General features: G+C 44.3%; 2 protein-coding genes across 2 annotated transcripts in view; one reads left to right on the top strand and one right to left on the bottom strand.

Annotated features, from left to right (window-relative positions):
• SLC9C2 (solute carrier family 9 member C2 (putative)) overlaps positions 1-4,918 on the top strand; it is a 99,077-nt gene extending 94,159 nt beyond the window's left edge. Inside the window, exons 24-25 of the mRNA XM_036103932.2 lie at positions 3,470-3,655; positions 4,766-4,918. Coding sequence (XP_035959825.2) covers positions 3,470-3,655; positions 4,766-4,861 — 282 coding nt within the window. The 3' untranslated portion in view covers positions 4,862-4,918. The remainder of the gene's footprint in view (positions 1-3,469; positions 3,656-4,765) is intronic.
• A 7,588-nt stretch (positions 4,919-12,506) lies between these two features.
• Positions 12,507-25,333, bottom strand: PRDX6 (peroxiredoxin 6). The gene is made up of 5 exons (XM_036103924.2): positions 25,121-25,333; positions 20,360-20,516; positions 15,902-16,048; positions 14,843-14,989; positions 12,507-13,497 (listed from the first exon to the last, which is right to left on the bottom strand). The coding sequence occupies exons 1-5, from the start codon at positions 25,213-25,215 to the stop codon at positions 13,369-13,371; spliced, it is 675 nt and encodes a 224-aa protein (XP_035959817.1). The 5' UTR covers positions 25,216-25,333; the 3' UTR covers positions 12,507-13,368.
• Positions 25,334-25,362: the final 29 nt, after the last annotated feature.

The following is a 25,362-nucleotide window of genomic DNA, read 5'->3' as shown; positions in this document are numbered from 1 at the left end:
ATCCCTATCAAAATGCCATCAACTTTTTTCAAAGAAATGGATCAAATAATCCTAAAATTTGTATGGAAGCAGAAAAGACCCCGAATAGCCAGAGGAATGTTGAAAAAGAAAAGCAAAGCTGGTGGCATCACAATTCCGGACTTCAAGCTCTATTACAAAGCTGTCATCATCAAGACAGTATGGTACTGGCACAAAAACAGACACATTGATCAATGGAACAGAATAGAGAGCCCAGAAATGGACCTTCAACCCTATGGTCAACTAATCTTCGACAAAGCAGGAAAGAATGTCCAATGGAAAGAAGACCGTCTTTTCAACAAATGGTGTTGGGAAAATTGGACAGCCATATGCAGAAGAATGAAACTGGACCATTTCCTTATACCACACACAAAAATAGACTCAAAATGGTTGAAAGACCTCAATGTGAGACAGGAGTCCATCAAAATCCTAAAGGAGAACACCAGCAGCAACCTCTTCGACCTCAGCTGCAGCAACTTCTTCCTAGAAACATCGCCAAAGGCAAGGGAAGCAAGGGCAAAAATGAACTATTGGGACCTCATCAAGATAAAAAGCTTTTGCACAGCAAAAGAAACAGTCAATAAAACCAAAAGACAACTGACAGAATGGGAGAAGATATTTGCAAATGACATATCAGATAAAGGGCTAGTATCCAAAATCTATGAAGAACTTCTTAAACTCAACACCCAAAGAACAAATGATCCAATCAAGAAATGGGCAGTAGCCATGAACAGACATTTTTCCAAAGAAGACATCCAAATGGCCAACAGACACATGAAAAAGTGCTCAACATCACTTGGCATTAGGGAAATCCAAATCAAAACCTCAATGAGATACCACCTCACACCAGTCAGAATGGCTAAAATTAACAAGTCAGGAAATGACAGATGTTGGTGGGGACGCGGAGAAAGGGGCACCCTCCTACACTGTTGGTGGGAATGCAAGCTGGTGCAGCCACTCTGGAAAACAGTATGCAGGTTCCTCAAAAAGTTGAAAATAGAGCTACCATATGATCCAGCAATTGCACTACTGGGTATTTACCCCAAAGATACAAATGTAGTGATCCGAAGGGGTACATGCACCCTGATGTTTATAGCAGCAATGTCCACAATAGCCAAACTATGGAAAGAGCCAAGATGTGCATCGACAGATGAATGGATAAAGAAGAGGTGGTATATATATACAATGGAATATTATGCAGCCATCAAAAGGAATGAAATCTTGCCATTTGCAACGACATGGATGGAACTGGAGGGTATTATGCTGAGCGAAATAAATCAATCAGAGAAAGACATGTATCATATGATCTCACTGATACGAGGAATTCTTAATCTCAGGAAACAAACTGAGGGTTGCTGGAGTGGTGGGGGGTGGGAGGCATGGGGTGGCTGGGTGATAGACACTGGGGATGCTATGTGCTATGATGAGTGCTGTGAATTGTGTAAGACTGTTGAATCATAGACCTGTACCTTTGCAACAAATAATACATTATATGTTAAAAAAAGATTTTATTTATCTATTTGAGAGAGAAAGTGCGTATGCACACTAGTTGGGCGAGGGGCAGAGGGAGAGGGAGAAGCAGGCTTCCCACTGAGCAGGGAGCCTGACCCTGGGACTCAATCCCAGGACCCTGAGATCATGACCTGAGCTGAAGGCAGATGCTTACCAGAACCCAGAGAATCTCTATTTAACACTTTGGCTTATTTCCTTCTAGTCTTTTCCCATCAAAGAAGTAGACAAGACTTTTTAGAACCCCTGAAAAGGGGATTAGAATCACTGATAAGCTTATACTGCAACCCTTCCTCTAAACCATATAACTCAAAATTTACATGCATTTAAAAACCAAAATACTTTATTGTTTTAGATTTTTCTCCTTCCAAAATTTAGGTATTTGCTAGTTATGTTTTTCATGCCTCAGCTGAGCTGGTGCTCTCGGCGGGTAGGTGTTCAGTTTTCCCATTAGGGACCCAGGTTCGAGGGCTGGGTCGTATAGTTGTGAATGGAGATGTTCAGAGTGAGGGCACTGTCCGGAAGATTCCTACCATGGGACTGACCTCTAAATGCCTGTATGCCTGTATTAGTTTGCTGGAGCTGCTGTAACAAAGTACCACAACCTGGGTGACTTAAACCACAGAAATTTATTGTCTCACAGTTCTTGAGGCAAGAAATCAAGGTGTCAGCAGGGTTGGTTCCTACTAGGAGCAACGAGGGAGGGAATCTCGTCCAGGCCTCCTCCTTGGCTTGCAGATGACTGTCTTCATCCCACATGGAGTTCTCCCTGTATGTGTGTCTGTGTCCAAATCTCTCCCCCCACCTTTTTTTTTTTAAAGATTTTATTTATTTATTTGTCAGAGAGAGAGAGAAAGAGAGAGAAAGAGAGCACAAGCAGAGGGAGAAGCAGGCTCCCCGCTGAGCAAGGAGCCTGATACGGGGCTCGATCTCAGGACTCTGCGATCATGTCCTGAGCTGAAGGCAGGTGCTTAACTGACTGAGTCACCCAGGCATCTCACTTCCCCCTTTTTAAAGAAGCTTTATACCCACTGTGGGACTTGAACTCATGATCCTGAGATCAAGAGTCATGTGCTCTACCGACTGAGCCAGCCAGGTGCCCCCAAATCTCCCCTATTTATTTATTTGAGAGACAGAGAGAGAGTGCACTAGAGCACAAGCAGGGGAGAGGCACAGGGAGAGGGAGAGGGGAAGCCAACTCCCTACTGAACGTGGAGCCCCACACGGGGCTCAATCTCCTGACCCAGAGATCATGACCTGAGCTGAAACCAAGAGTCAGGCGCTTAATTGACTGAGTCACCCCTGCACCTCTTCCCCTTTTTATAAGGACACCAGTCATATTGGATTATTTGCCCACCCTACTCCAGTATGACTTCATCTTAACTTAAACAATTACATCTGCAATGACCCTATTTCCAAATAAAGTCACATTCTAATGTACCGGAGCTCAGAACGTCAACATATTAATTTTTTGGGGGGAGGACACAATTCAACGCATACATAACATCTCCCTTCCACCTCTAAAGACTATTATTCTGAGCCTTAAAGTATGACTCAGACTCAGTGTGTTGCTTTGTTTTGTTTTGGCTTTTTGATATTGTTTGTTCACTTGCCCAGCAGGGTGTTCACTTACTGCCAGGTAAAACCGAATCCACAAGGCGTAGCTGACCACCCTGCTGAGGCTGATTGAGAGCTCAGGCAAATCTGTGAATCAGGCTGGGCATCCATAACCAAGGCCACTAATAGTAACAACATAAACACTCTGAGTTCATGATCTTGTCTGAGGTCATTCTGAACTCTAAATAAATTCTGTCTGTTGGTCCTACGGTCTAAATGCCTTTTGACTCCCTCAAAGAACTCAGCTCAATCAGTGAATGTGCTTTCTTCCTGATTCCATGTGTCATTTGGCATGATTTATAGAAAAAATGTAATTTTATTGTAGGACTTGGACTTTCAGAAGTGTGTGGCATCCAATCTGGCATACGTGGAGACTTTATCAAGCTATAACGAAATGACTATTGATAATGTGACCATGAAATTCGTTATTATTGTGTATGGTAGTGTCATTGATACTAAGACAGAGTTACCCTATCTTGCACCTTGCATTTTGCCTAAAACCTGTGAGCAGGTAAGGACAGTTATTACTAAGGAGTCATTTGCTTTCCATGGTGCCCTATAAATGACTTGAAAACTCAACTGACCACCTTAAAAAGAAATGTAACCTGGAAGGACCCTGCAGTTTTCACCACCTTTAACAAAACAGTCCAAACACGCCCTGGGCTGTTTGTGCCCAACACAGGAGTGAGACCCAGGGGGCACAGGGGGCTGGAGTCTGACTGCTCTCTGCTTGCCAAGCCATTTGCCCTGGAGTGGGGCTGTGCCTCCTGAGGGACGGGGGTGCATTTGTCCCTCTTGTAGCATTCTTATCTTTGTATCTCTCAGTAATTCAGAGGATGATGGTAATCTAGATGCTTTTCCAGTAGAAAATGAAAATCTCTTTAGCTTTGCAGCTAGGGGTGGGGGTGAGGCAGGGAATAGCAGGAACAATGCTCACAGTTTGGTTTAAGACACCAAGGTTTGGAATCAGGCCTACTTGGGTTTCAAGCCCAAGCCCTGTGCCCACTAGTGTGTGAGCAAAGGCAAGCTGCCTTCTGACTCTCCGTTTCCCTTTAGTGAGACGAGGCTGACAGCAGCTGCCCATCGGTAGAGTTCTTGTGAGGATCCAGGGAGACAGTATCTGGTATCTAGAGATGAGAGTTACAATTATATCACTTGTATGCTCCTTGCCTTCTGGGAGGGCAGATTTTGGCGGGCACACAGGGCAAAAGCTCTGAGAAAAGAAGACAGTCCTGCCACCTGGGAAGGCTGGGCCTTGAGCCTTTGAACATCAGCGTCAGGGTACAAGTAACTCCGTAGGTGTCGGGGATTCCCTGTTTTCCAAGCTGGGAATGTCTGGTCTGGTTATAAGTAAGGTGTAGAGAGTTCCTTTCTGATGTCTATAAATAACACGAGTTCCTTTCTGATGTCTATAAATAACACAGAAGATAATTTTCTGGTCCAAGACTTCTTGAAACAACGTTAAAGGGGATTTGAAATGAAAGAAAAAGATGGAGAGCTTAGGCTGGAAGCCCAGTTCTGGGTTTTGGCTTATTTCTTATATTCTTTGAAAACATTAGGGAGGAGGCAGCTTAGAGATCAAAGGATGCTCTTCTGACTACTTTTGACTTTTTCCCTTTAGGTTCAGGGAACTTCAGATTTAAGCAAGCTGCTGGTTGTGCAAGCATCTGAGCCTGCCAAAAATACTGATGACGCCAAAGTCATGGGTAAGGGGTAGCCCGTCAGTGGTAGGAAAACCATGCAAAACTCATTTAATTCTAAGAAAATGACTTGAGGGTATTATGTGGGTTTATCATCAGTCCTCATCCTTGGGCCCACCCTGGCTGCCATATTGCTTCTGGGAGGTCATCCATCAGAGTCTTCCAGACACTGAAATCCAGGTGGCTCCTTTCTCTCTCTTGTCCCTTCCTTCACACCCGTGCTGGTAGAGAGTAGCTTCTGTGTTGTACCCTGTTCCAGTCCTGGCAGGCTGGACTCACAGAGTGCTGTTGGGGGCAGAGCAAGAACGGGAAGGACAGAGACTCACTCACAGTGGGTCCAGGTGTGGCGAGCTGGTGTGCTCCCAACAACCAAAGGGAATATGGAACCTGACCCTTGCTCTTTGAATATTCCAAACCATAGTCGCAGCCACAACTCAACTGTCTAGCCTGAGGGGCACTTTGATAGTTACTAAGTAATTACAGTCACTAAATGTGTATTAGGGCCCCATTGCATGTATCATGGTGCTAAGCAGTACACTGAGAAGATGAGGTAGGAAGGCCTTGCTCTAGAGAAAATGCATTCCCTTCCTTCATTTCATACTCAGTGCTCCTGCTCTACCAAGCCGTGTTGTCATCTCCCCAACTGCCCCAGCTTGAAAACAGTCAGCCTTAGTATGCTTCTCCAATTGGCACCGTCCTGGAGTTTCCAGTTCACGTGATCGGCCAGCTCATTGCATTGTCATGCAATTCTTCATGAATTGTTAATTCAAGGGGGGGGTTGGGTTTACATGATTTCAAATTGTGTGCAGAAAGTGACATTTTATTAATATTTTATATCTCATTTCTCATTTGCACAATTCTTATAAAATACAGCCCCACTGTGTGCTGGGCTCCATGCCCAGTGCTAGATGGGGAGCAAGCCAAACAAGGTCTCCGCCCTTGTGAGGAGGAAAGACATTCAATAAGTAATTCCACTTCTCTCCCAGAAGTAAATTCAACCTCAGACATTGTTGCGGCTTACTTTCTACCTCTGTTCTGGGGTCATGGACACCACCTGATTTTGGGGAGCCCCCTCTGCTCCAGGTCTTCTGTTCAAGCTGGGGAACACTGAAATAATCCTTACTCCAGCCCTCAGAGTCTTCAGTCCGCCTCTCTGCAGCTTCCATAGTTCTCTTGGGGCACCGGAGTCTATGGCAGGGCTTAGAGCTCAGGGCCTAGTGTGAACCCCCTTGGGGCTGCTGAGTCAGGATCTTAGTACTGCCAGGAAGCAGGGCACAGGTCCCCATTTGTCCTGGGCCTGTAGGCCTCTCTCCTTCTTCAGGCTCTCTGCAATCAGTCATTTTATTTTTTATTTATTTATTTATTTATTTTTTTTTTTTAAAGATTTTATTTATTTATTTGAGAGAGAGAGAATGAGAGACAGAGAGCATGAGAGGGAGGAGGGTCAGAGGGAGAAGCAGACTCCCTGCTGAGCAGGGAGCCTGATGCGGGACTCGATCCCGGGATTCCGGGATCATGACCTGAGCCGAAGGCAGTCGCTTAACCAACTGAGCCACCCAGGCGCCCCTGCAATCAGTCATTTTAGACGGATGGTACTATATCACTCTGTATTCCCCAGTGAATTTGGGACAAAAGTCACATATCGTAGGCTCACGGACTGGACTCAGCTGATGCACTGGATTTGATCCACATACATGTTTTGTTTTAAAAATTTAAGTTGCAGAGTATGAATATCTAAACATTTCACATTTAAAAAAAAATCCGGATTTTGAGCTTTTCTTGAAAAACTCGGAAAGCGTGCCAACACTTGGTCCTCGTTCCTGTATGTGGCAACACGTAGAGCTGCGCCTGGGGGAAACACACAGTGTGCAGTTTGCCGCAGTCCACACCCTGCCCTCTTGTCTCAGATACGGCCCACTTCCTTATCTGTGTGACCTGCCTGTTCTCATTTGACTTTGTCAGCCCTTGCATGGGATTCTTGGGAGCCTAATAACGGGAAACTAAAGAACCCGTATGGAAGGGGAGAAGGGAAAGAGGAGACCTACTGGGAGAAAGCAAATTGATATTTCAGAATATTCTTCTGCTACCTTTACTCTTAAATTCCTAATTTAGTTTTTCTGTCTGATGCATGTATTTGATTGGCTCAGTCAACACTGGTCTTCGAATGACCCAGAGAGAATATAATTGGAAGAGAAAAAATGAGGTAATAAACCTGATACTTGGATTCGATTTTTCTTACTGTGACTATTAAACTACATAGCTGGAATGAGCTGCGAAGCTGAGTAGCAAAATGTAGGTGGTTGGGTGGTGAGAAAAGAGACCCTTAGTGGCAGCTCACTGAATCGAAAAAATTGGGATAAACCTCACCTGAATTATTTAATGATTAAAATGATACAATGTTTTTGAAAGATGTCATTTTGCCCCAGGTCCCCCATCCCAATTTCCCCCCTCTTGACCTCCTTCCCGTGACGGCTCAGTAGTGGGGATCTACAGGGCACATTAAGGATGGGGAGGGTCAGGTCACGCGCAGGATTAGACATCAGCATCCAAATGCCTGTGCCTCTCCCTTTGGAGTGTGCATCCCTGAGGATTTGTGGGTGTCGTGTCCGGGGTATGTGGAGCCACAGGTGGATCCAGGGAATCTTCCTAGAGTATCACACTTTTTTAAAAAATTAACATATAATGTATTATTTGTTTCAGGGGTACAGGTCTGTGATTCATCAGTCTTACATAATTCACAGCGCTCACCATAGCACATACCCTCCCCAGTGTCCATCACCCAGCCACTTTTACTTGATGTTCTTTTAAAAGGAGGAAACTCATTTAACCATTAGATTATTTGAAATGTTCTATATTAAAACAAGCATATTATGGAGTAGGGTGACAAATTTGCATGAATTTTTAAGATAAACCAGGAGACGTCAAACCATTTTATTATGGCGAGTCATGGAAATTTTGCCGCGACACCTTTTCCTGCTTTAGTCAGCAATCAGGGCCAATTTGGAAAAGCTTGAGAAGTGTTGGGCAGCATGTGTAGAGTGGGAGAGGGGAGGGCTGGTCCCATGGGGCCAAGACAGAGTGGAGGTAAGTCTGGGGAGTGGGGGACCTGCAAGGCTAGTAGTTACTCAAGGGGTCCCTAACAGAGCTCATTTGGGCCCGAGTCCACAGCTGAGTGGAGGAGAAGACCACTCTGACAGGGCAATAGTGAGCTAGGTGAGCGCACAGGTGGACGAGGGAACAGTACATGGTGCCAGGATGGGCTTCAGGGCCCTTCAGCACTCTCTCTCTCCCAGTTGCGAAGTCACCCCAAATAAACATGCTTCCCAAGGGAAAATGACGTGCCGTCTAAGTGCAGTTTCAGGAGAAGTCCCGTGGTCTACCACAGCCCCAACCAGAGAGTCACCCTAAGATCATTTTAGTAGAAATTTTGGGCCTGCCCGGTCATCTGTGATAGTCAGGGTGGTGTACAGAGTGTTTGTTGGGGGAAGGAAAAGTCACATTGACCAAGCGTATGATTTATGGTTCCTTTAAAGAAAGCAGCTTAGTTCTTTTTAGGCAGCCTTCCTAGGGTCATCCTCTCCTCTTTCTTAAAAGGACCCTGTTTCACAAATGGGAAACCTAATTGGGAGTCAAGTAACTGACTTAACTGACTCCTCATTGTCACCGTCTTTTCCAGGCCCCATTATTTAAAAAAAAAAAAAAAAAATTCTCGTTTTTTAGGAAAGAAGTTTCCAGTTATCCTGGAATCGGTCACAAAGTTAACCGGAATTCAACTCACCTGCATCTCTTTTCCTGAGGCGCCCCTTTGTCGGACTGCTCTTACTGAATTAACGCAGTATGTCTTCACAAGAGGATGTTTGATGGCATAGAAATGCACATGTATCTCTCAGAGCCCTTAATATAGAAGATCTTTTAGAGGGAATGTTCTGGATGATAAAAGAGAAACTTCTCAGTAAGTTTTCTGATTGCATTTAATAGTTAATGTTTCTCCTGAAACACTCATCGTCTGATATTTTGCTTTTGAGTTTCTTGTATAGTTGGAAAGTGGATCCCATTTTAGAAAAGAATACTAACGGTACTAATGTGATATGCAGGGTCAGGTTAAAGACTGAGCTAACCTCCTGGCCCAAGTGCCGAACGATTACCTGGCAAGGAGGTTACTTAAAAGTTGCTGGAACAGTGAACTGCTGTATTTATTTCAGAAGTGATGGACTGCTGTAAAAGTTCTAATTTTAAGCAGTCGCATTATTACTTGAGATGTTTAGAAATTCGTCAGGCTAATAATACAGTTCATGGCCTACCAATGAGAGTAAAAGTCATCAAGGGCATTGTACAATTAATATATTACTGACTGAAGCATATGACCCATAGTTTGATATGTTGTTAGTGCCTCCCTAATATTTTCCAGAGAAAAGTTATTCCCTCCCTCCCCAATTTAGTAAATGTTGAAAAATGGAACTATGTTCTCCATCTTAGTTACTGAAAGCAAAGTTTAGGAGAAATTAACAATCTTACATTGCATAATACTGTTTGGTATCGCTTTTCAATTTCTTTTTAAAAGTCAAATAAAGTTTAGTTTTATGGCCTGGTTGTTTATTATTTGGAATCCATCATCTCTTTTCATTTCAACAAGATTTTGAAAGGATATTCGGTTCTCTGCTTTACGGAAAACCAGAATAGAGGTAAGAATAGAAGAAAAGGTGAGAGAAAAAGTCAGTCCTAACTATTAGAACCTTCTGGGCACCTAGCATAATAGGGCAGTATTTCAGCGTGGACTGTGGATTACTAGCGTGTCAGCAAATTCTGGATGGGCTGCAGATACAGGAACTTGGCCACTGGGACTGAACCACACAGGCTTCATTTTCCTTTTTCTCATTATATAAAAATGTTGACACACAATGCTACGTTGGTTTCAGGTGTACAGCATAGCGATTCAATTTCTCTAAACCTTATGCTGTGCTCACCACACAATGCTATTAGAGTAGCATTGACAATATCCCCTATGCTGTACCTTTCATCCCCATGACTTATTCTATTAACGGCTTCATTTTTCTTATGGTAACAGCATGTCTGGAAATAGGCAGAAGGGGGCGGGTACAGCGGCTTGAGGAAGTCATCGTGGAGCTAGGCTGCAGCCCCTGCCCTTGTCCTTGGCCTGGGACTTTGAGCCTCAGGCTGGCAAAATGGCATTTGTATGTCCAGGCAGCCTACTGGCTTTTCAGTAGGGCAAGGACGTTTTGCCTTTTCTTCAGGAATGGACCTCATCCCAGGCCAGCACTGTCAGGTGCCCAAACCTATCACCTTAAGATGAATTTTAACTGGCACCTCACTTTGCCACCCTTACTACAATCTGGGTGTTTTTGGTGAAAAACAAGGGGTAAATGAATATTGGGCTAACCACTGCAGTTTATCTGCTGGACTCCGCATCATCACCACCTGGGTTGTTACCAATGAAGAGCATCTGGCCACCTAGAGCTCAGTCTCTGGGAGTGGACCCCTGGGGTCTGCATTTCAATACTCCTCATGTGATTACATTTTGAAACTTGAGATAGGCTGCCCTCAGTCTTGCTTAGGAGGCATGTTACCACGTATTTGAAAGAAATAGAGGACAATACATTCCATGTATATGTTAGGATGCTTTTGGCCTAAACCCAACTCAAAAAGGCTTAAATCTTAAGGAAATTTATTATTTTATGTACTATGTAAGTCCAGAGGCAGGACGGGTTCATGGTTGGTGGACTCTGTGAAGATGATGCAGGATCAGATTATTTTCCTCTCCACTTTGCTGTTGACCTTTACAGCCTCGCTCTGTGGTTCCCCACTCCCAGGCTGTCAGATGCTGCCTCCCGATTGCTGTCAGGACATAGAATTCTTCCAGAAATTCCAATGATCCTTTGTGTCTCATTCGCAAGAACTGAATCACTTGCCCATTTCTGAGCCAGTTACTGCAAAGAAAGTGGTAATGACCTTATACCCAGTTAACACACCCTTTGAGCTAAAATTAAAATTGTCAGTATTTCAATTCGCATTGCCCCAAGGGGTGGAGTTGGAGGGAGTAAACCACTACACCGGCCAGTTCGTTGCACCCAATCGGCATTTTGACTTGGCCATTTAGACACAGCCATTCTGGCTCCTCCCCCCTTTGCTAAGCATCTCCACGATGAAGATTCCTACACTTAGGGTGCAGGTCAGAGGTGAGATCAGACTTGTGGCAAGACCACACAGGCTCCCCACTTTGAGAATCTTGGAAGCCTGTGTATTCCCGCCAAAGTCCCATGGACTGCCTCTCAGATTCCTTATGCTTCTCTCATAGTCACGATGGTCATATATTAATTCACTTCCAATTAATAAATCTTGGAATGCATGATGCAATTTATTCTGTTCTCCCATGAAAATCGAGAGCAGCAACTCTCGGTAGGGGAGCTCTACTCTCCATGCCCACTAGTGTATTAAAGATGTACTTAGGATCACTTCTACCCTGGAAACGCATATTTATTACGTGATTTTTTATATTTGGAAAAGAATACTTTCACAAAGTCTCATGGCTGCTTGGTGACAGAGCCAGAACTCGATTTGGGGGGGTACATGGCCCCCTTTTCTTTGAGCTTTTTCACCGTCTTTATATTGACATCATATATACGGAGAGAGTAGAGATGGCCAAACGAAAACACCAAGGTTTGGGTGCCTGAGGGAGTGAGGAGGGGGGCGGTAGATTTACTGGGGGAAAAGTTGATGAATCTGATTTTGAATTTGCAAATTCAATGGGACATGTTCCATTGGTCAGTAAAGACCAACACTCAGGTCCGGATAATTACTGTTGGAGATTTAGACTTTGAACTGTCCCCATGAAAGAAAGTTGAAGCCATACTGTCCAAGAGACAAGGACTAGAGGAGTCAAACAGCCAACGGACGAGAACAGCGAGGAATCTAATAGCTGGGGAGGTGACAGGGGACCAAGGATCCCGGGATTAGTTAGGACCAGGTATTAGTTCTTTAAGGGCAAAATATACTGTGACTTAAGAGGTGAGAGCAGGACACCAGTCCTCTTGTCTTTCAGACCAGCATTCTTCAGGATACTGGGTAACTTGGAATTTTCACTCCATTCTCAACCTTCCTGGTGTCACTCAAATTTTACATGTGGAGAATTCAAGGAAACTAGACTTAATGACTTGTCCAACACCTGGCCCCAGGCATCATGTTTTATATTATTACACTCAATAAAAATATAAAGGGCTCCATGCAAGAGACTCCACCAGGTATGGGACACTTCTTTCTAAACCCTGGACGTATTAGCACAGTCTAATAAAAGTCCGAGACCATGAGCTCAGAGTAGTTGGTATTCTTTCGCGAAAAGCACAGATGTACTATTCTCCTCGAGATTCATATTCTTAAGCCTAGTCATCCAATTAAAGTAATATGTCAGGAGAGCTCTTTCTAGCAGGATCCACAAACTGAAGGACCCAGGGAAGTAACAGGAAGGAGCAAAGTGGGCCAAGAGTTGTGGTGAAATCACTGGTTCATCAGCTGTTCCTGGCTTTTCATTATATGAAATCTTACGGATCTGCCTTTGGAGAAAAGCAGCAGTACCAATGCTAGCAAGCCTCTGCCCTGCAGGACGGTGTCTACCCGAGTGCTTCAGAACGCGACGACAGAATTCTCTGATCCAGTTCTAGCAAAGGATTTATTTGCTGATCCCCAAAAAACCAAGAATCAGAAACAGCCCCACTGCCCTCACTGCAAGAAAAGTTCTATGATAAAACATCTTCCATCCTCTTCTCCTCTCTTCCCGAGGTGTGCCCTTGCTTGCGTCCATCAGCGCAGAGCAGACCGACAGATGGAAATACTCTGTATGAAAGGCACACGGCACCCGGTACGCCTCCCCGCAGGCAAGTGGAGCCTTCTCCACAGCCTCCCTCTTTTGACAGAAATTTATTGAAACATTTTCTTTAGAGCAAAATATTTAAAGATCCTTCCCCCTGCTCATCCCACTTCAGTTATCTACCGAAAAAGTATAGAATTGAAAGGTTTTTTGCGCCTGCTATGATCCAAACACCGAACAGTGAAGAACACCTGGATACTCTTAGTTTTGGGGTTATATACTCACATATCACAGAGGAATCTGAACCTCAAGTTCTGGATTTGATTAGAACAGCTGAAAAACAGATAGTCATTCTATGATGGAGCAAAGCAGGCTTTTTCAACCGCGCTACCTCACTGATCCCAAAGCTTGTAGAGATCCAAGATTTGAGCCTCTCACATGGACTGTATTTCAGAGAGAGTCAGCGGAGGAGAGTGCTAAGGTATATGAACAGAGTTGAATGCTGGTGAAGGCACAGAGTAAAGGATCCCAAGAGATTTTTAGTGCCATTTTCATTTAATAAGCCAGTAGCAGAGCAACCTAAAGACCTTGGCTGCGATCACACCAGGATGTTTCTATGGAACAGCTGCAGAACAGGCCTGGCAGCCGGCATCGTCCGGCTCACTGAGCTCGGCCAACAGCCCCTGCACCAGCTCCTCGGAGAGACTAGGGCTGGGGCGTGTAGCGGAGGTACTTCTTGCCCGATGGGAGCTCTTTGGTGAAGACTCCTTTAGGGAAGATTTTTTTGGCTTCATCTTCAGGGATGGTTGGAAGAACCATCACGCTATCTCCATCCTATTGGAAGACATTGAGAATGGTGAAATCCAATCTTACAGGGAAGCCTAAAGGCAAGAGTTGACTTTAGACAAGTAGCCACAGGTGCTCATGAGAAGAACTCAGTATTGGTTACTCTCTCTCCTCTGAGGAATTTTGTTTTCACAGGTTGATCTTTGACACTTTCGTGAGGGAACTATTTCCCTATCTTAACAAGTAGTCTTATTTTAAACCCGGTGATGGCTTGGCACCACACTTTAAAATGTTAATTCTAAGTCCTTATTGCTGCCCTGTGTGAATGATTCCTGCCTCCTCTCTCATCCCTGGCTCCTCACCCCATTTCCTGCTCCTTCCCTTCCAGGCATGCTGGCTTGTCTTCTGTTTCTTGAACCCACCATGCTCACTTTCATTAGCTCTTCCTTCTGCCTGCAGTGTTCTTTTCTCATAAATACCCATGGCTTGGTCCCTTGCTTTCTTTGTGTCCTTCCCAAAGGTCCCTTCAGAGAAAGGCCTTCCTTGACAGCCAATTATAAAACCAACCCTCCCACCCCTGCGTTCCTATTCTCTCCACCTCTGCTTGATTATTCTGTCACACTCACTGTCACCTAACACAGTAAACTTGCTTACTGTTTGTCTCCACCCACTGGAGTGTAAGCTCTAGGAGGGCAGGGACTTTTATTTACGTTTATATTTATACTGTTTGCTGCTGTATCCCAGTGCCCACTGCCCAGGCTCAGTAGACACATGTTCGGTGGATGATATACAGAATTTAAGTGATTCGCCTGCCAGGAAGAACAAAACAACACAACCTGGTATTCAGGTTAGCATATTTTAAAAATGTAGCTATGTGAAGATACCCTTCTGATAGCCCTGTCCTACCTTTTGCAGAAATCGTAGAGATTAAAAGTTTATGAACAGGATTCCAAGAATTCTACATGAGTTTAAAAGACTGAATGAAGCTTAAGAGAAATGAAATGCTCCACGACATTAATACACCACAGAGTTTTATAGCCATGACTTAAGTGGCCAATCTAAGTCTAGCTATAAATATTCTGCCATCATTTTGCTAGTTTTGGGAAGGGTTAAAGGTTTTTAAAAAAAATTCTTTTACTGAAAGGCATCATTCTGACCAATTAATTTGGTCACATGATCTAAAATTTAGGAAGCAATATAGGGAGTTTGTATTTTATAATAAAAGGTGTTAAAGACCTTGACAATGGCCTCACAGCAAATCTGAAACTCAGCCATGAGAAGTCCAGCCAGTGCGTCTGCATACCAGAAAAAGAGCCCCATGTAACAAAGACCCTGAAGATAGCCATTGAGAGACCAGCCCCTTAGGCCTTGCAGGCAAGGTGAGTATCTTTACCTTCCAATCAACCGGGGTGGCAACCCTCTTTTCTGCCGTTAGCTGGAGAGAGGTAATTACTCTGAGAATCTCATCAAAGTTCCTGCCAGTGGTCGCTGGATAGAGGATAGACAGCTTCAGTTTCTTATCAGGACCAAAAATAAACACCTGCAAAGCACACAAATGCATAAATAGAAGAATTCTTGAAGTGTTTTTGATGTTAAAGCCTCTTTGAAAGCTCTTAAGTCATCAGAAATGTTCCAGGCTGTTAAAAATAAAAATAAAAACACACAAAACACCCCCCACCCTCCAACACCTAGAAGGATACAACAAACTGTTAACCTGGGTGGCTAGAGTTTAGGTAGTTTTCTTCTCCATGTTATTTTTCTTTTTTTTAAGATTTATTTTTTATTTTTAAATGATCTCTACACCCAACATGGGGCTTGAACTCACAACCCCAAGATCAAGAGTCACATGCTCTACCGACTGAGCCAGCCAGGCACCCCTCCATGTTATTTTTCTAAACTTAGAAGGGAATTCTCTTGGCTCTGGCTGGCTCAGTACGAAAACTGATATGCAAATTGAATCCGGAAAGGCCTCGGGAAGGTACTATGTTAACTAGGGACGGTTATCTTAAAAAATATACTAATGGGAGTTGATACTGGTCCTCAAATAGTTGTACAGTTTTGCAGATGAGGGACTAAGTTTGTTCTGGAGTGGGTAAGGACAGAACAAATAGGAATTCCAAACCAGAACTGCCTTATGGAAAAGGGTATGGCCCACCACTTTGAAGAGAGGGCTGTCAGGAGAGCTGAAGAAAAGATTCCTCATTTCTAGATTACATCTTAGGACAACTACTTATTTTATGTAGATTTCCAAAAGCTGTCAAATTCAGCAACTTAAAAATTTAGCTGAAAACTTTATTTGCATTAGCAGTACAGACGGTCAGTGAGACTGCCATTAATACAGTTATTTTGTAATTGGAGATATTCCCCTATTTCCAGGAGTTGGTGCAAGCACTCAATTAGACATAGAGCCTGGCCGGTCATGAGGACTCAATAATGGATTTCTAGGACTCACCACACGCGCTGTCACAGGCATGCCCTTTTCGTCCTTCTCCACCGGGTCCAGCATGCCTAACAGGATGGCAAGGTCCCGATTCTTATCATCAATGATAGGGAAAGGTAATGTTTCTGTGGGCTCCTGACCGTTGTAAGCATTGATATCCTGAAATGCAGGTGAGAGAGGAAAAAGAAATCTAAACCAAGCACATCTTTGGAATTCAATCACAGTTAACGGCTATTAACTTGCAAGATAGGGAAGAGGACCACAATCATCATTTTCTCTAAGCAATTTGAGTATGAAAATGAATGAATGAACGCTCCTCATCCCAATCAGTCACTGACAGAAAGAACAGTGTGGTACAGTACTTAGGTTACTTAGGTTATAACCACAGACCCTTTTCATGCCCAGTTCTCTTAAAAATTGGCATGCTTTTACTGCTTGAAGCAGCAAGAAAGCAGCAAAGTCGAATACTGTAGAGGTAGATCCCAATCCAATGTACCTCAGGATATGCAACAAGTAAACACCATTAGAAATAATGGGTTCATTAAGTCCATCACATCTAGAAATAATGCCACATGCAGAGATAATTCTATAGATCTGGTCCCTGCCCGCTAAGTACCCTGACCCAGACACGATGCTACTGGAAGGCAGATTATCAAGAAATGGAAAAAAAAAAAAAATCACAAAACTTAAAGCAAACCCAAGAACAGAGAGTTGATTATGTACTTTAAGGATAAGTAAAACGTAAATTTTACGGGTGGAAAGGCAGAGGTAAATTTACACTAGGGTGAAATCCACATAGAAAACAAAGCATTTCAGGTCTGAACTGAAAGACAATAATGTACTCTCCCCCCTACTCTGTTTTCTTCCCCTAGTTAACTGCACTCATTCACTTCTATTTTTCCTATCCCTAGAAGTCTTTGGGGAAAAAAAAAATCTAGCTTCATTATTTGATGAAGCATCGATATAGCACTTAAAGTGGGGTCAGCAGGGTGGATGAGCAAAGTTCCTGCCTTCAGAGAACTGTCTCCTTTGGTTCAGATGATTCCCCTATGAAGTAGCAGCAAATGCAAGATTTTAACATGTAAATGGCAGACTGTGAACGCTGAGGTATACTGGTCCCCATTTATAGGTCTGCTGAGTTAGTTGAGACTTCAGGAAAGACTTCGGCCTTGGGCCTTGGAGGCTGGATCAGATTTTCACAGGTAAGGGGAGCACTATTAATGAAATAGGAAGGCAAGTGTGAGCATAAAGAATTGAGAAGAGAGTGAGTCACTTAGCTGGGCAGAGTTTTAGGAAGTAGCGGAAAAGAGGATTTAAAGTTGGAATGAGGTTTATTTATTATGTGGAGACTTGAAAGTAAATCGGGTGGATGTCATGGCAGTTTTCTCTGATGTCATTTCCATTTCCATGTCCATCACCCAGGTACCCCAGCCCCCCACCCACCTCCCCCTCCAGCAACCCTCAGTTTGCTTCCTATAGTTAAAAGTCTCTTATGGTTTGCCTCCCTTTCTGTTTTTATCAGGGTAAGAGTGGCATCGACGAATTCTGAAATGGGTAACAGCACATTTTGAACATGTTCCTTAATTTTATTATCTTAACTTCTCTTCTCTAGTCACTGGCTCCCTTCAAGTCACCACACCTAAAAAATGATCCATATGGCTTCATGCGAGAGGCACCCCGAGTTTTCCTATTTAACCAGCTGAACGTCAAATTCTGGCCACTGCTTCGGATAACTGGGAAGTGTCTTCTATTGAATGCAATCCCCACCGTGAAAATTCTAAGGCAGAAGCTCACCAGCTGAAATGAAGCTGGGCACACTCACACTGCTATACTTTAAGAGGTGGTATACAATAGGTGATAAGCTCTTCCTTCAGTGATTCCTAGTTTTAACCACTGCTATACCATAATAATTGTCAACACTGTCACTTGCCCAATGGGTATTCCGTGACATCCAGGAACACCAAAGAACCACATGCTTTGGCTTTATTCTATCTTAAATCAGGCTAATGCCTGCCCTCTAGCATCTAATATCACAAACAGCACCGGTGTGAGGTTTCAACTGCACTGCCATCATTTTCCAGCAGGACCATCCTGAGCAAGTCCCTCCACCTCTGTGGAAGAAGGGAAAGGTATTCCCATGGGCAAACACAAGGGCATGAACTACACACCTCCCTCAAAGGGCTGTTCCTGGACACAAATGAGAAATGGCCTGTGAGACCGCTGTAGGAATGCAGCTGCTATTCACAGCCAGAAGTAAGGAATGAGAAAAAATTCCACCCCAAGAAAGAGCAATGCCCTTCTCTTTTCTCCTGATACAGTTCTTCTAATCTGGCACTGAGAATCAACGAGCATGAGATGGCCAGGGGATGCAGCCCCAGGCGGCCAACTCACAAGTCAGGACCACACCTTTTATTCAGTTGTACGCGAAGTGCCTGACATACCGCGTGGCACACGGTAAGCAGCCCTCCAAGCTTACCTATCAGCATTATTTAGTGGCACACATCGTAGCAAAGTCATCAAAATGTTCTTGAGTTAAGCCTAGACTACCACATTCATTGTCCAAGTAAATCCTTTTGTTTCAAGTAGGCAATTCCTTCAGTTCATGCATTCCACACGTACAGACCGACTGCCTAGGACATACTGGGTACCAAGCATTGACGTACTGGGTGCCAAGCATTGCTCAGCAGTGCACAGAATGGGAGTCGGCCCCGCCGAGCCTCCACTCTGCTGGGTGCGGACAAATGAACAAACGAAACTAGCGATTTGCAGAGCATTTTCTTTTAGATGGTGACAAGTGCTAAGGAGAAAATTAACCAGAGGGGGCTGGAGGGGCGTTATAATCTTAGATAAGGAGGCCATGGGAAGGCTTTAATGAGGTGTCACTTGAGTCAAGACCAGAAAGAGGGGAGGGCAAGCCACAAAGATAACTGGGTAAAGAGTCTTCCAAATAGGATTCTGGATAATTTTAAGGTGGAGTAGACGAGTTTACTGATGAATCAGACATGGATACAGAAAAACCAGAGGCATTAAGGATGACGCCTGGCTCTTTGGCCTGAGCAACTATGAAAATGCAGTGTCCATTAGCTAAGATGAGTAAGACCTTGGATTAAGAAAAGGAACCCCGTGTTTGATATACTAGGTGTGAGATGATGGGACATCCCAGGGGAGAGGCTGAGTTGGCACTGGTTGTACTGGTCTGGAAGCCAGCAGAGTCTGGCCTAGAGATGGAAATTTGGGAATCACAGCATTCAGATGTGAGTGGATGAGTTCACCAAGGGGAAGGGTGTAGGTAAAAAGAGAAGGCATCCAAGAAATGCATCTAGGGCAACTTCAGCAGAAATTAGGAGATGATGGAACTCAGTCTGAGCATAAACAGGAATAGCTAGAGATGTGGTATCTGGAAGCCAAAAGAGAAAAATGTTTCAGAATCTACAGTGATCAGTGGGTTGAAGACTGCTTGTAGGTCAAGAAAGATTAGGGCTGAGAACTGAGCATTTAGCAAGGTGGAGGTCACAGTGCGGTCTAAGTCAGATTTTCACATAATCAGTGAAGTTTGAATCTGAGGTTACTTGTACCTTTACCTCAAAAAACCAAGCTATTCTAAAAATTAATAACTCAGGAAACAACAGATGTTGGCAAGGATGTGGAGAAAGGGGAACCCTCTTACACTGCTGGTGGGAATGCAAACTGGTACAGTCACTCTGGAAAATAATATGGAGGTTCCTCCAAAAGTTAAAAGTAGGGCTACCCTATGACCCAGCAATTGCACTACTGGGTATCTACCCAAAGAATGCAAACAGTGATTTGAAGGGGCACATGCACCCCAGTGTTTATAGCAGCAATGTCCACAATAGCCAAAATATGGAAAGAGCCCAGATGTCCATCAACCGATGAATGGATAAAGAAGATGTGGTACACACACACACACACACACACACACACACACACACACACACACACAGGAATATTATGCAGCCATCAGAAAGAATGAAATCTTGCCATTTGCAATGACATGGATGGAACTAGAGGGTATTATGCTAAGCGAAGTAAGTCAGTCAGAGAAAGACAAGTACCATATAATTCCACTCATATGTGGAATTTAAGAAACAAAACAGATGAACATAGAGGAAGGGAAGGAAAAATAAAGATAAAAACAGAAAGGGAGGCAAACCATAAGAGACTTTTAACTATAGGAAGCAAACTGAGGGTTGCTGGAGGGGGAGGTGGGTGGGGGGCTGGGGTAACTGGGTGATGGACATTAAGGAGGGCACGTGATGTAATGAGCACTGGGTGTTACATGCAACTGACGAATCACTAAATTCTACCCCTGAAACTAATAATACACTGTATGTTAACTAAATTGAATTTAAATAAAAAATAAAAAAACAAAAACAAAACCAAAACCAAGCTACTCTATATAATTTAGAAATTGATCTATAATTTCAAAGCACATGCCAACTGGTACTATACCTTGCTCCAGGCAAGATGGTCTTCGACACTGTCCACCGAAAGGGCAATCATCTTAACGTTCTTTTTGGCAAATTCTGGTGCCAGCTTCGCAGCTCTGCCAAGCTCTGTGGTGCACACGGGGGTAAAATCCCGAGGGTGGGAGAAGAGAATGCCCCATCTGAAAGAAAGGAAGAGGAAGTCACAACTCTCCTGGAGAGGTTATCACCATCAATGTAGAATGAGAAATCACAAATCCTAGGTCAAAAATGACTTTCTTTTTTATTTATTTATTTTTTAAAAAGATTTTTATTTATTTATTTGTCAGAGAGAGAGAGCGCACAAGCAGGGGGAGCAGCAGAGGGAGAGGGAGGGAGAAGCAGGCTTCCCGCGGAGGAGGGAGACTGATGTGGGGCTAGATCCCAGGACCCTGGGATCATGATCTGAGCCGAAGGCAGACGCTTAACGACTGAGCCACCCAGGCGCCCCGACTTTCTTTTTTAAATGAATGCTTATGAGGACAATTACTTTTAGATTTTTGTCGAGGAATGCTTTCTGATCTTCTTACTTCCAGAAAAGCCCATGTTTAATGCCCAATTCCACATGATAAATGTCTTAAAAGACTCTAATTTAAGGGTCTTACCTCCTTTAATAACTATAGGGCCACCCTGACTCTTTTCAGCTCATAAAATCTGTGCTATTTAAACCAACAAGCTTATTGAAATAACTTCCCCCCCTTGCTTACTCCTATTTTTTTTTTCTAGGCACAGAGACCCTGACATTTAGCTTCAACAATTGATGTCCCAATGTGCCCCAATCCAAACAAATGCCTGATTGCAATAATAAGCAGGTTATGTAATCTGAAATAAATAGGCTTCTATCCCCTATTTATATGTAAAATTAAAGTTGACACTTGGCTTCTTTGTAGTGAATGGATATAAAAACTTTTGTAAGTAGGCTTTCCTGACCTAGCCTGCCAAACAGGACAGCCAGTCTTTGCACCCTGACAAAATAGCTGTTTTACCTGTCTCTTCGTTTGTAGTTTCTTTTTCTTCCTGCTTTAGACCAAGTGGGCAGAAAACTGAGAGCCTACAACAGATTTTTAAAACTACAGATTCTTAGGTAAATCCTAGTATCTAAATCATCATTGCCTAAGGTAAAACTTTGTATAGATTTTAAGCACATTTCAAGTCACCAAGAACTTTTGGACTACCACTTCCTTCTCTTCGGCAACAGAAACTACTCTTCTGACTGAAAAGGAAAATTTAACACTCGGTTTTCCACGACCCTTGTTGATGTACGTTAAACCAGAATCCTAAACTATCTTTAAAAAAAAAAGTGCGCCCGGGGGGCTCAGTGGGTTAAACTCAGGTCATGATCCCGGGGTCCTGGGATCGAGTCCCGCATTGGGCTCCTTGCTCAGTGGGAAGCCTGCTTCTCCCTCTCTCTCTGCTGCTCCCCCTGCTTGTGCTTACACTCTGTCAAATAAATAAATAAAATCTTAAAAAAAAAACCAAACAAACCAGGATCCTAAACTAGTAGATTACTAAACCTAGCCTAGATGCCAAGCTGACCTCTCAAAGTTTGCCAAGTTTCCTGAAGCACAAAGAACAAAAGCAGACACAAGGGTACCTCCTTCCCACCTACATCTGCCACTTGGACTCCCAGGGCTTCAGGAAAGGAAAAGCCTTCCCATAAAAAGGATAGAAGGCCCTATGGCAAGACTGGGAAGAGAGGTAATATTTTAGTCTTATCTCGGAAGCTAAACAGGGTCGGGCCTGGTTGGTACTTGGATGGGAGAGAGGTAATATTTTTAAGATTCTGGAGGATTGTGGTAGATTTACTTTTTTATGAAGGGCAGTAAGAGGGACATACATCTTTTGAAAGAAATAATCTAGGCATGGGTAAAATCTAGGCCTTAGATTCTATGGAAAAGGATCGGCTTAAGGGTCAGATGAGACTTAAGAGAATCTCCAGGAGTTGAGAAAAAAATAAACAGGACATTTCTTCCTGTGTTGTTACAGGGTTGATGAATTACAAGTGTGAGACATACTCTTTCCATTGTGTGTCGAGAAGGTTTTGCTGAATCATGCTAAGGAACTGAGTTTAAGCCACTTCACATCCTGCACCCCTCAGAAGCCAAACTCCAGTTTGCCATGTGGCTAGAATAGGATAACAGAATGTCTTACTTCGGCCTGCCTTCCCCTCTAAGTCTCCCTACTGTGCTCTTAAGAGTAGTTCAATTACATTATCCCATTTCCTTCCTTATTTTCAAAAGACAAAAGGTTTCCTCCTTTAAGGGAAGGGTCCCTACTCACCCCTAGAAAACCCCAGGAAAACACGTTTTGTTTGGTGAAAATGTACTGTAAAGTAGCTGCTTCTACCACATACATACAAAAATAGTGATAAAGCTCATTAAACTCACCAAATGCAGCACCCAAACCCCTTAGCTGTTTCCAATTGTCAGAGGTAGGGCAGATACCTGTATTGTTTGAAATTATTATTATTTTTTTCTCCAAAAAACACCTGGATCAAAAAGTGGCATCTGAATTAAGATCACACACAGAATGGAGTTGGGAAAAATTGTATTAGGCAAAATCCATATGTTATAATTATATAAAGAGCTCAAACTTCTTTTTGGGGTAGGGGAGGGAATACTACCCCATGCCTTATCTGAGGCCGACTTGTTATACTACTTGTTTATAAATGCAGGTATTTTTCTCATCTTCCTACTGGTGGCTCCCTGAGAAGGTACTACTTCTAATGAAATCAAGATAGATCCAGGGGCCAATAAGCAACAACAAGAAGAAACCCAAAAATTAGGGTTAGGGTTAGTTTAAATAGTGACAGCATTTATAATTATTGCTATAGTACGTTAATATTTATCTTTAATCTATACAATCTAAGAGTTCTGGTAAGATTTTGTTGTATGGGCTATAGATGGGAATGGGAAGGAACATACCCTGAAAATCCCATGGACTTTTGGAGAAATACTAATACCTAGATTATAAGATTGGATACAATCTGTATGTCTGAGGTCTTTTCCTACCTTTAATGTCTGAATGTTCCATTTCTCATCTTTTTTTCTAGCCTAGTTCTCTCTTTCACAAAGAATAGTTCTTCCCTTAATCAGTGGCTGGACAATGGATTTAAGGGATTGTAAGGGGATGTGTAGGCCTAAAATTCAGGTTCTCTGCATAGCCCCATCCAGTTATTGATTAATCTCATAAAATTCCCTCTCTCTGCCTACAGACACATATACCTGGATGCTGTATATAAAAAGGATACAAATCATGGAGGAATTGTTAAGCCTTACAACATCACAGTGTAAAACGAACACACAAACAAAAAGCCAGGAGCAGAGTCATACATACAAAGAACCAGTGGTTGCTAGAGGCGGTGGGAGGATGGGTGAAATAGATGAAGGGGATTAAGAGGTACAAACCTGCAGTTATAGAATATGTAAGTCATGGATATGAAAAGTACAGCATGGGGAATACAGTCAATAATACTGTAATGTATGGTGACACACGGTGACAACACTCACTGTGATGAGCACTGAGTAATGTACAGAATTCTCTAATTACTCTGCTGTACACCTGAAGCTAATAAACACTGTACGCCAATTATCCTTCAATAATTAAAAAAAAAAAAAAAGGAAAACCAGTGTGGTGGGGCTGCTGGAACTCCAGAATATAATGACACATCTTTGGGATGTTTCAGATTAAAACTAAGCAACTTGAAAGCTTGCTGATTCTGGAGCTGTAGAATGGAAAACCAGGGCAACGCCGACCTACTCCAGTCATGACGGTCTGACTGCCAGGCCAGATTTGGCTATCACCAGCAAGGCCACGTGCGGGAAGCAAGGCAGCAGGGGCAGGAAGCGGTGAGGGGCACACCACTGGGAAACAAAAGGGTCTCCAAAGCGGGGAGGGACAAGCGTCCTGGCGCCCGCGAGAGCCTGCCTATTGCGGCGCCAAGAACCGGCCACCGCCGCGGAGCAACCTCAGAAAGCCCTCCCCTCACAGTGCTGCAAGTTCAGGAATGAAGGGCACACCTACATACAGAGTGTTCTTGGTTCCTCCCAGAGCTGTTATCAAATCATATCCCAGCCCCGGCAGGAGGCTCTGGACAACAAGTCTTTCAGCCAGTTATTTGGCAGCTGGTGGTTTTAAATTTTACTTTTTGTGTCGAGAAGCCTGAAACGCCAGTGCAGCAAGCAGGACTTCAGATAACGCGCTGGGCCGTCCTGAGCCTTCAGCCAGCAGCAGTGTCTTCAGACTCTGGCCTGAAACACCCACCTCCCCCAGGGAGCAGATTCCAGAACGCAGGGAGGGAGGTGCGACCCTGGGCACGAATCCCGGGATGTGACCGCTGATGCCGCCCGACCCTTGCCCCCGCTGGGCCTCGGCTTGACCGCGCTACTTGGCACCGCTCACCAAACCGAGTGAGATAGGCAACCAACCCTCCGCATCCGCCTCCGGTTCCCGGACCTGCGGGAACCCAATTTCGCTCCCCTCCCCCTTTCCCGCCGCGGAGCTAGCTCAGCCACGCGGGGGCCGCAGGCGGGAGGGGAGTCCAGTGGCCGGCGCCCAGCAGCGCTCGGCCGACGCGGGGCAGGGGCCACTCGGCCAGAGGCACGTGCAGGAACCGGTGCGGGGAGGAGGCGGGCGGCGAGCAGGAGGCTGAGCGGGAAGGAGGACGGAAGGGAGAAGAAATAGGGAAGGCACCTCCGAGGCCGGGCGTAACCCGAGGCCAGGGCACGGCTATGAGGTGGCCACTTACGAGTCTCCTAGATAGTCGTGGAAACGGATGCGGCCGACGGTAGTATTGGCCTCGAAGTTGGGAGCCTCGTCCCCGAGAAGGAGACCTCCGGGCATGGCGGCAGCGGTGACGCGGGAAGACAAGGAAGCGCAGCAGCGACAGCCACCAGCTTGCCGGCTCTGGCGGTGTAGCTGCCGGCAGCGGAGGAAGCGCGGCCGCGAGGGGCGGGACGCGGCGGAGTGGGCGGGGTCAGAGGCGGAGTC

This window comes from Halichoerus grypus, chromosome 7 (genome assembly GCF_964656455.1).
Source record: "Halichoerus grypus chromosome 7, mHalGry1.hap1.1, whole genome shotgun sequence".
NCBI classification, from domain to species: Eukaryota; Metazoa; Chordata; class Mammalia; order Carnivora; family Phocidae; genus Halichoerus; species Halichoerus grypus.
This window is presented reverse-complemented; position numbering and strand designations above follow the sequence as displayed.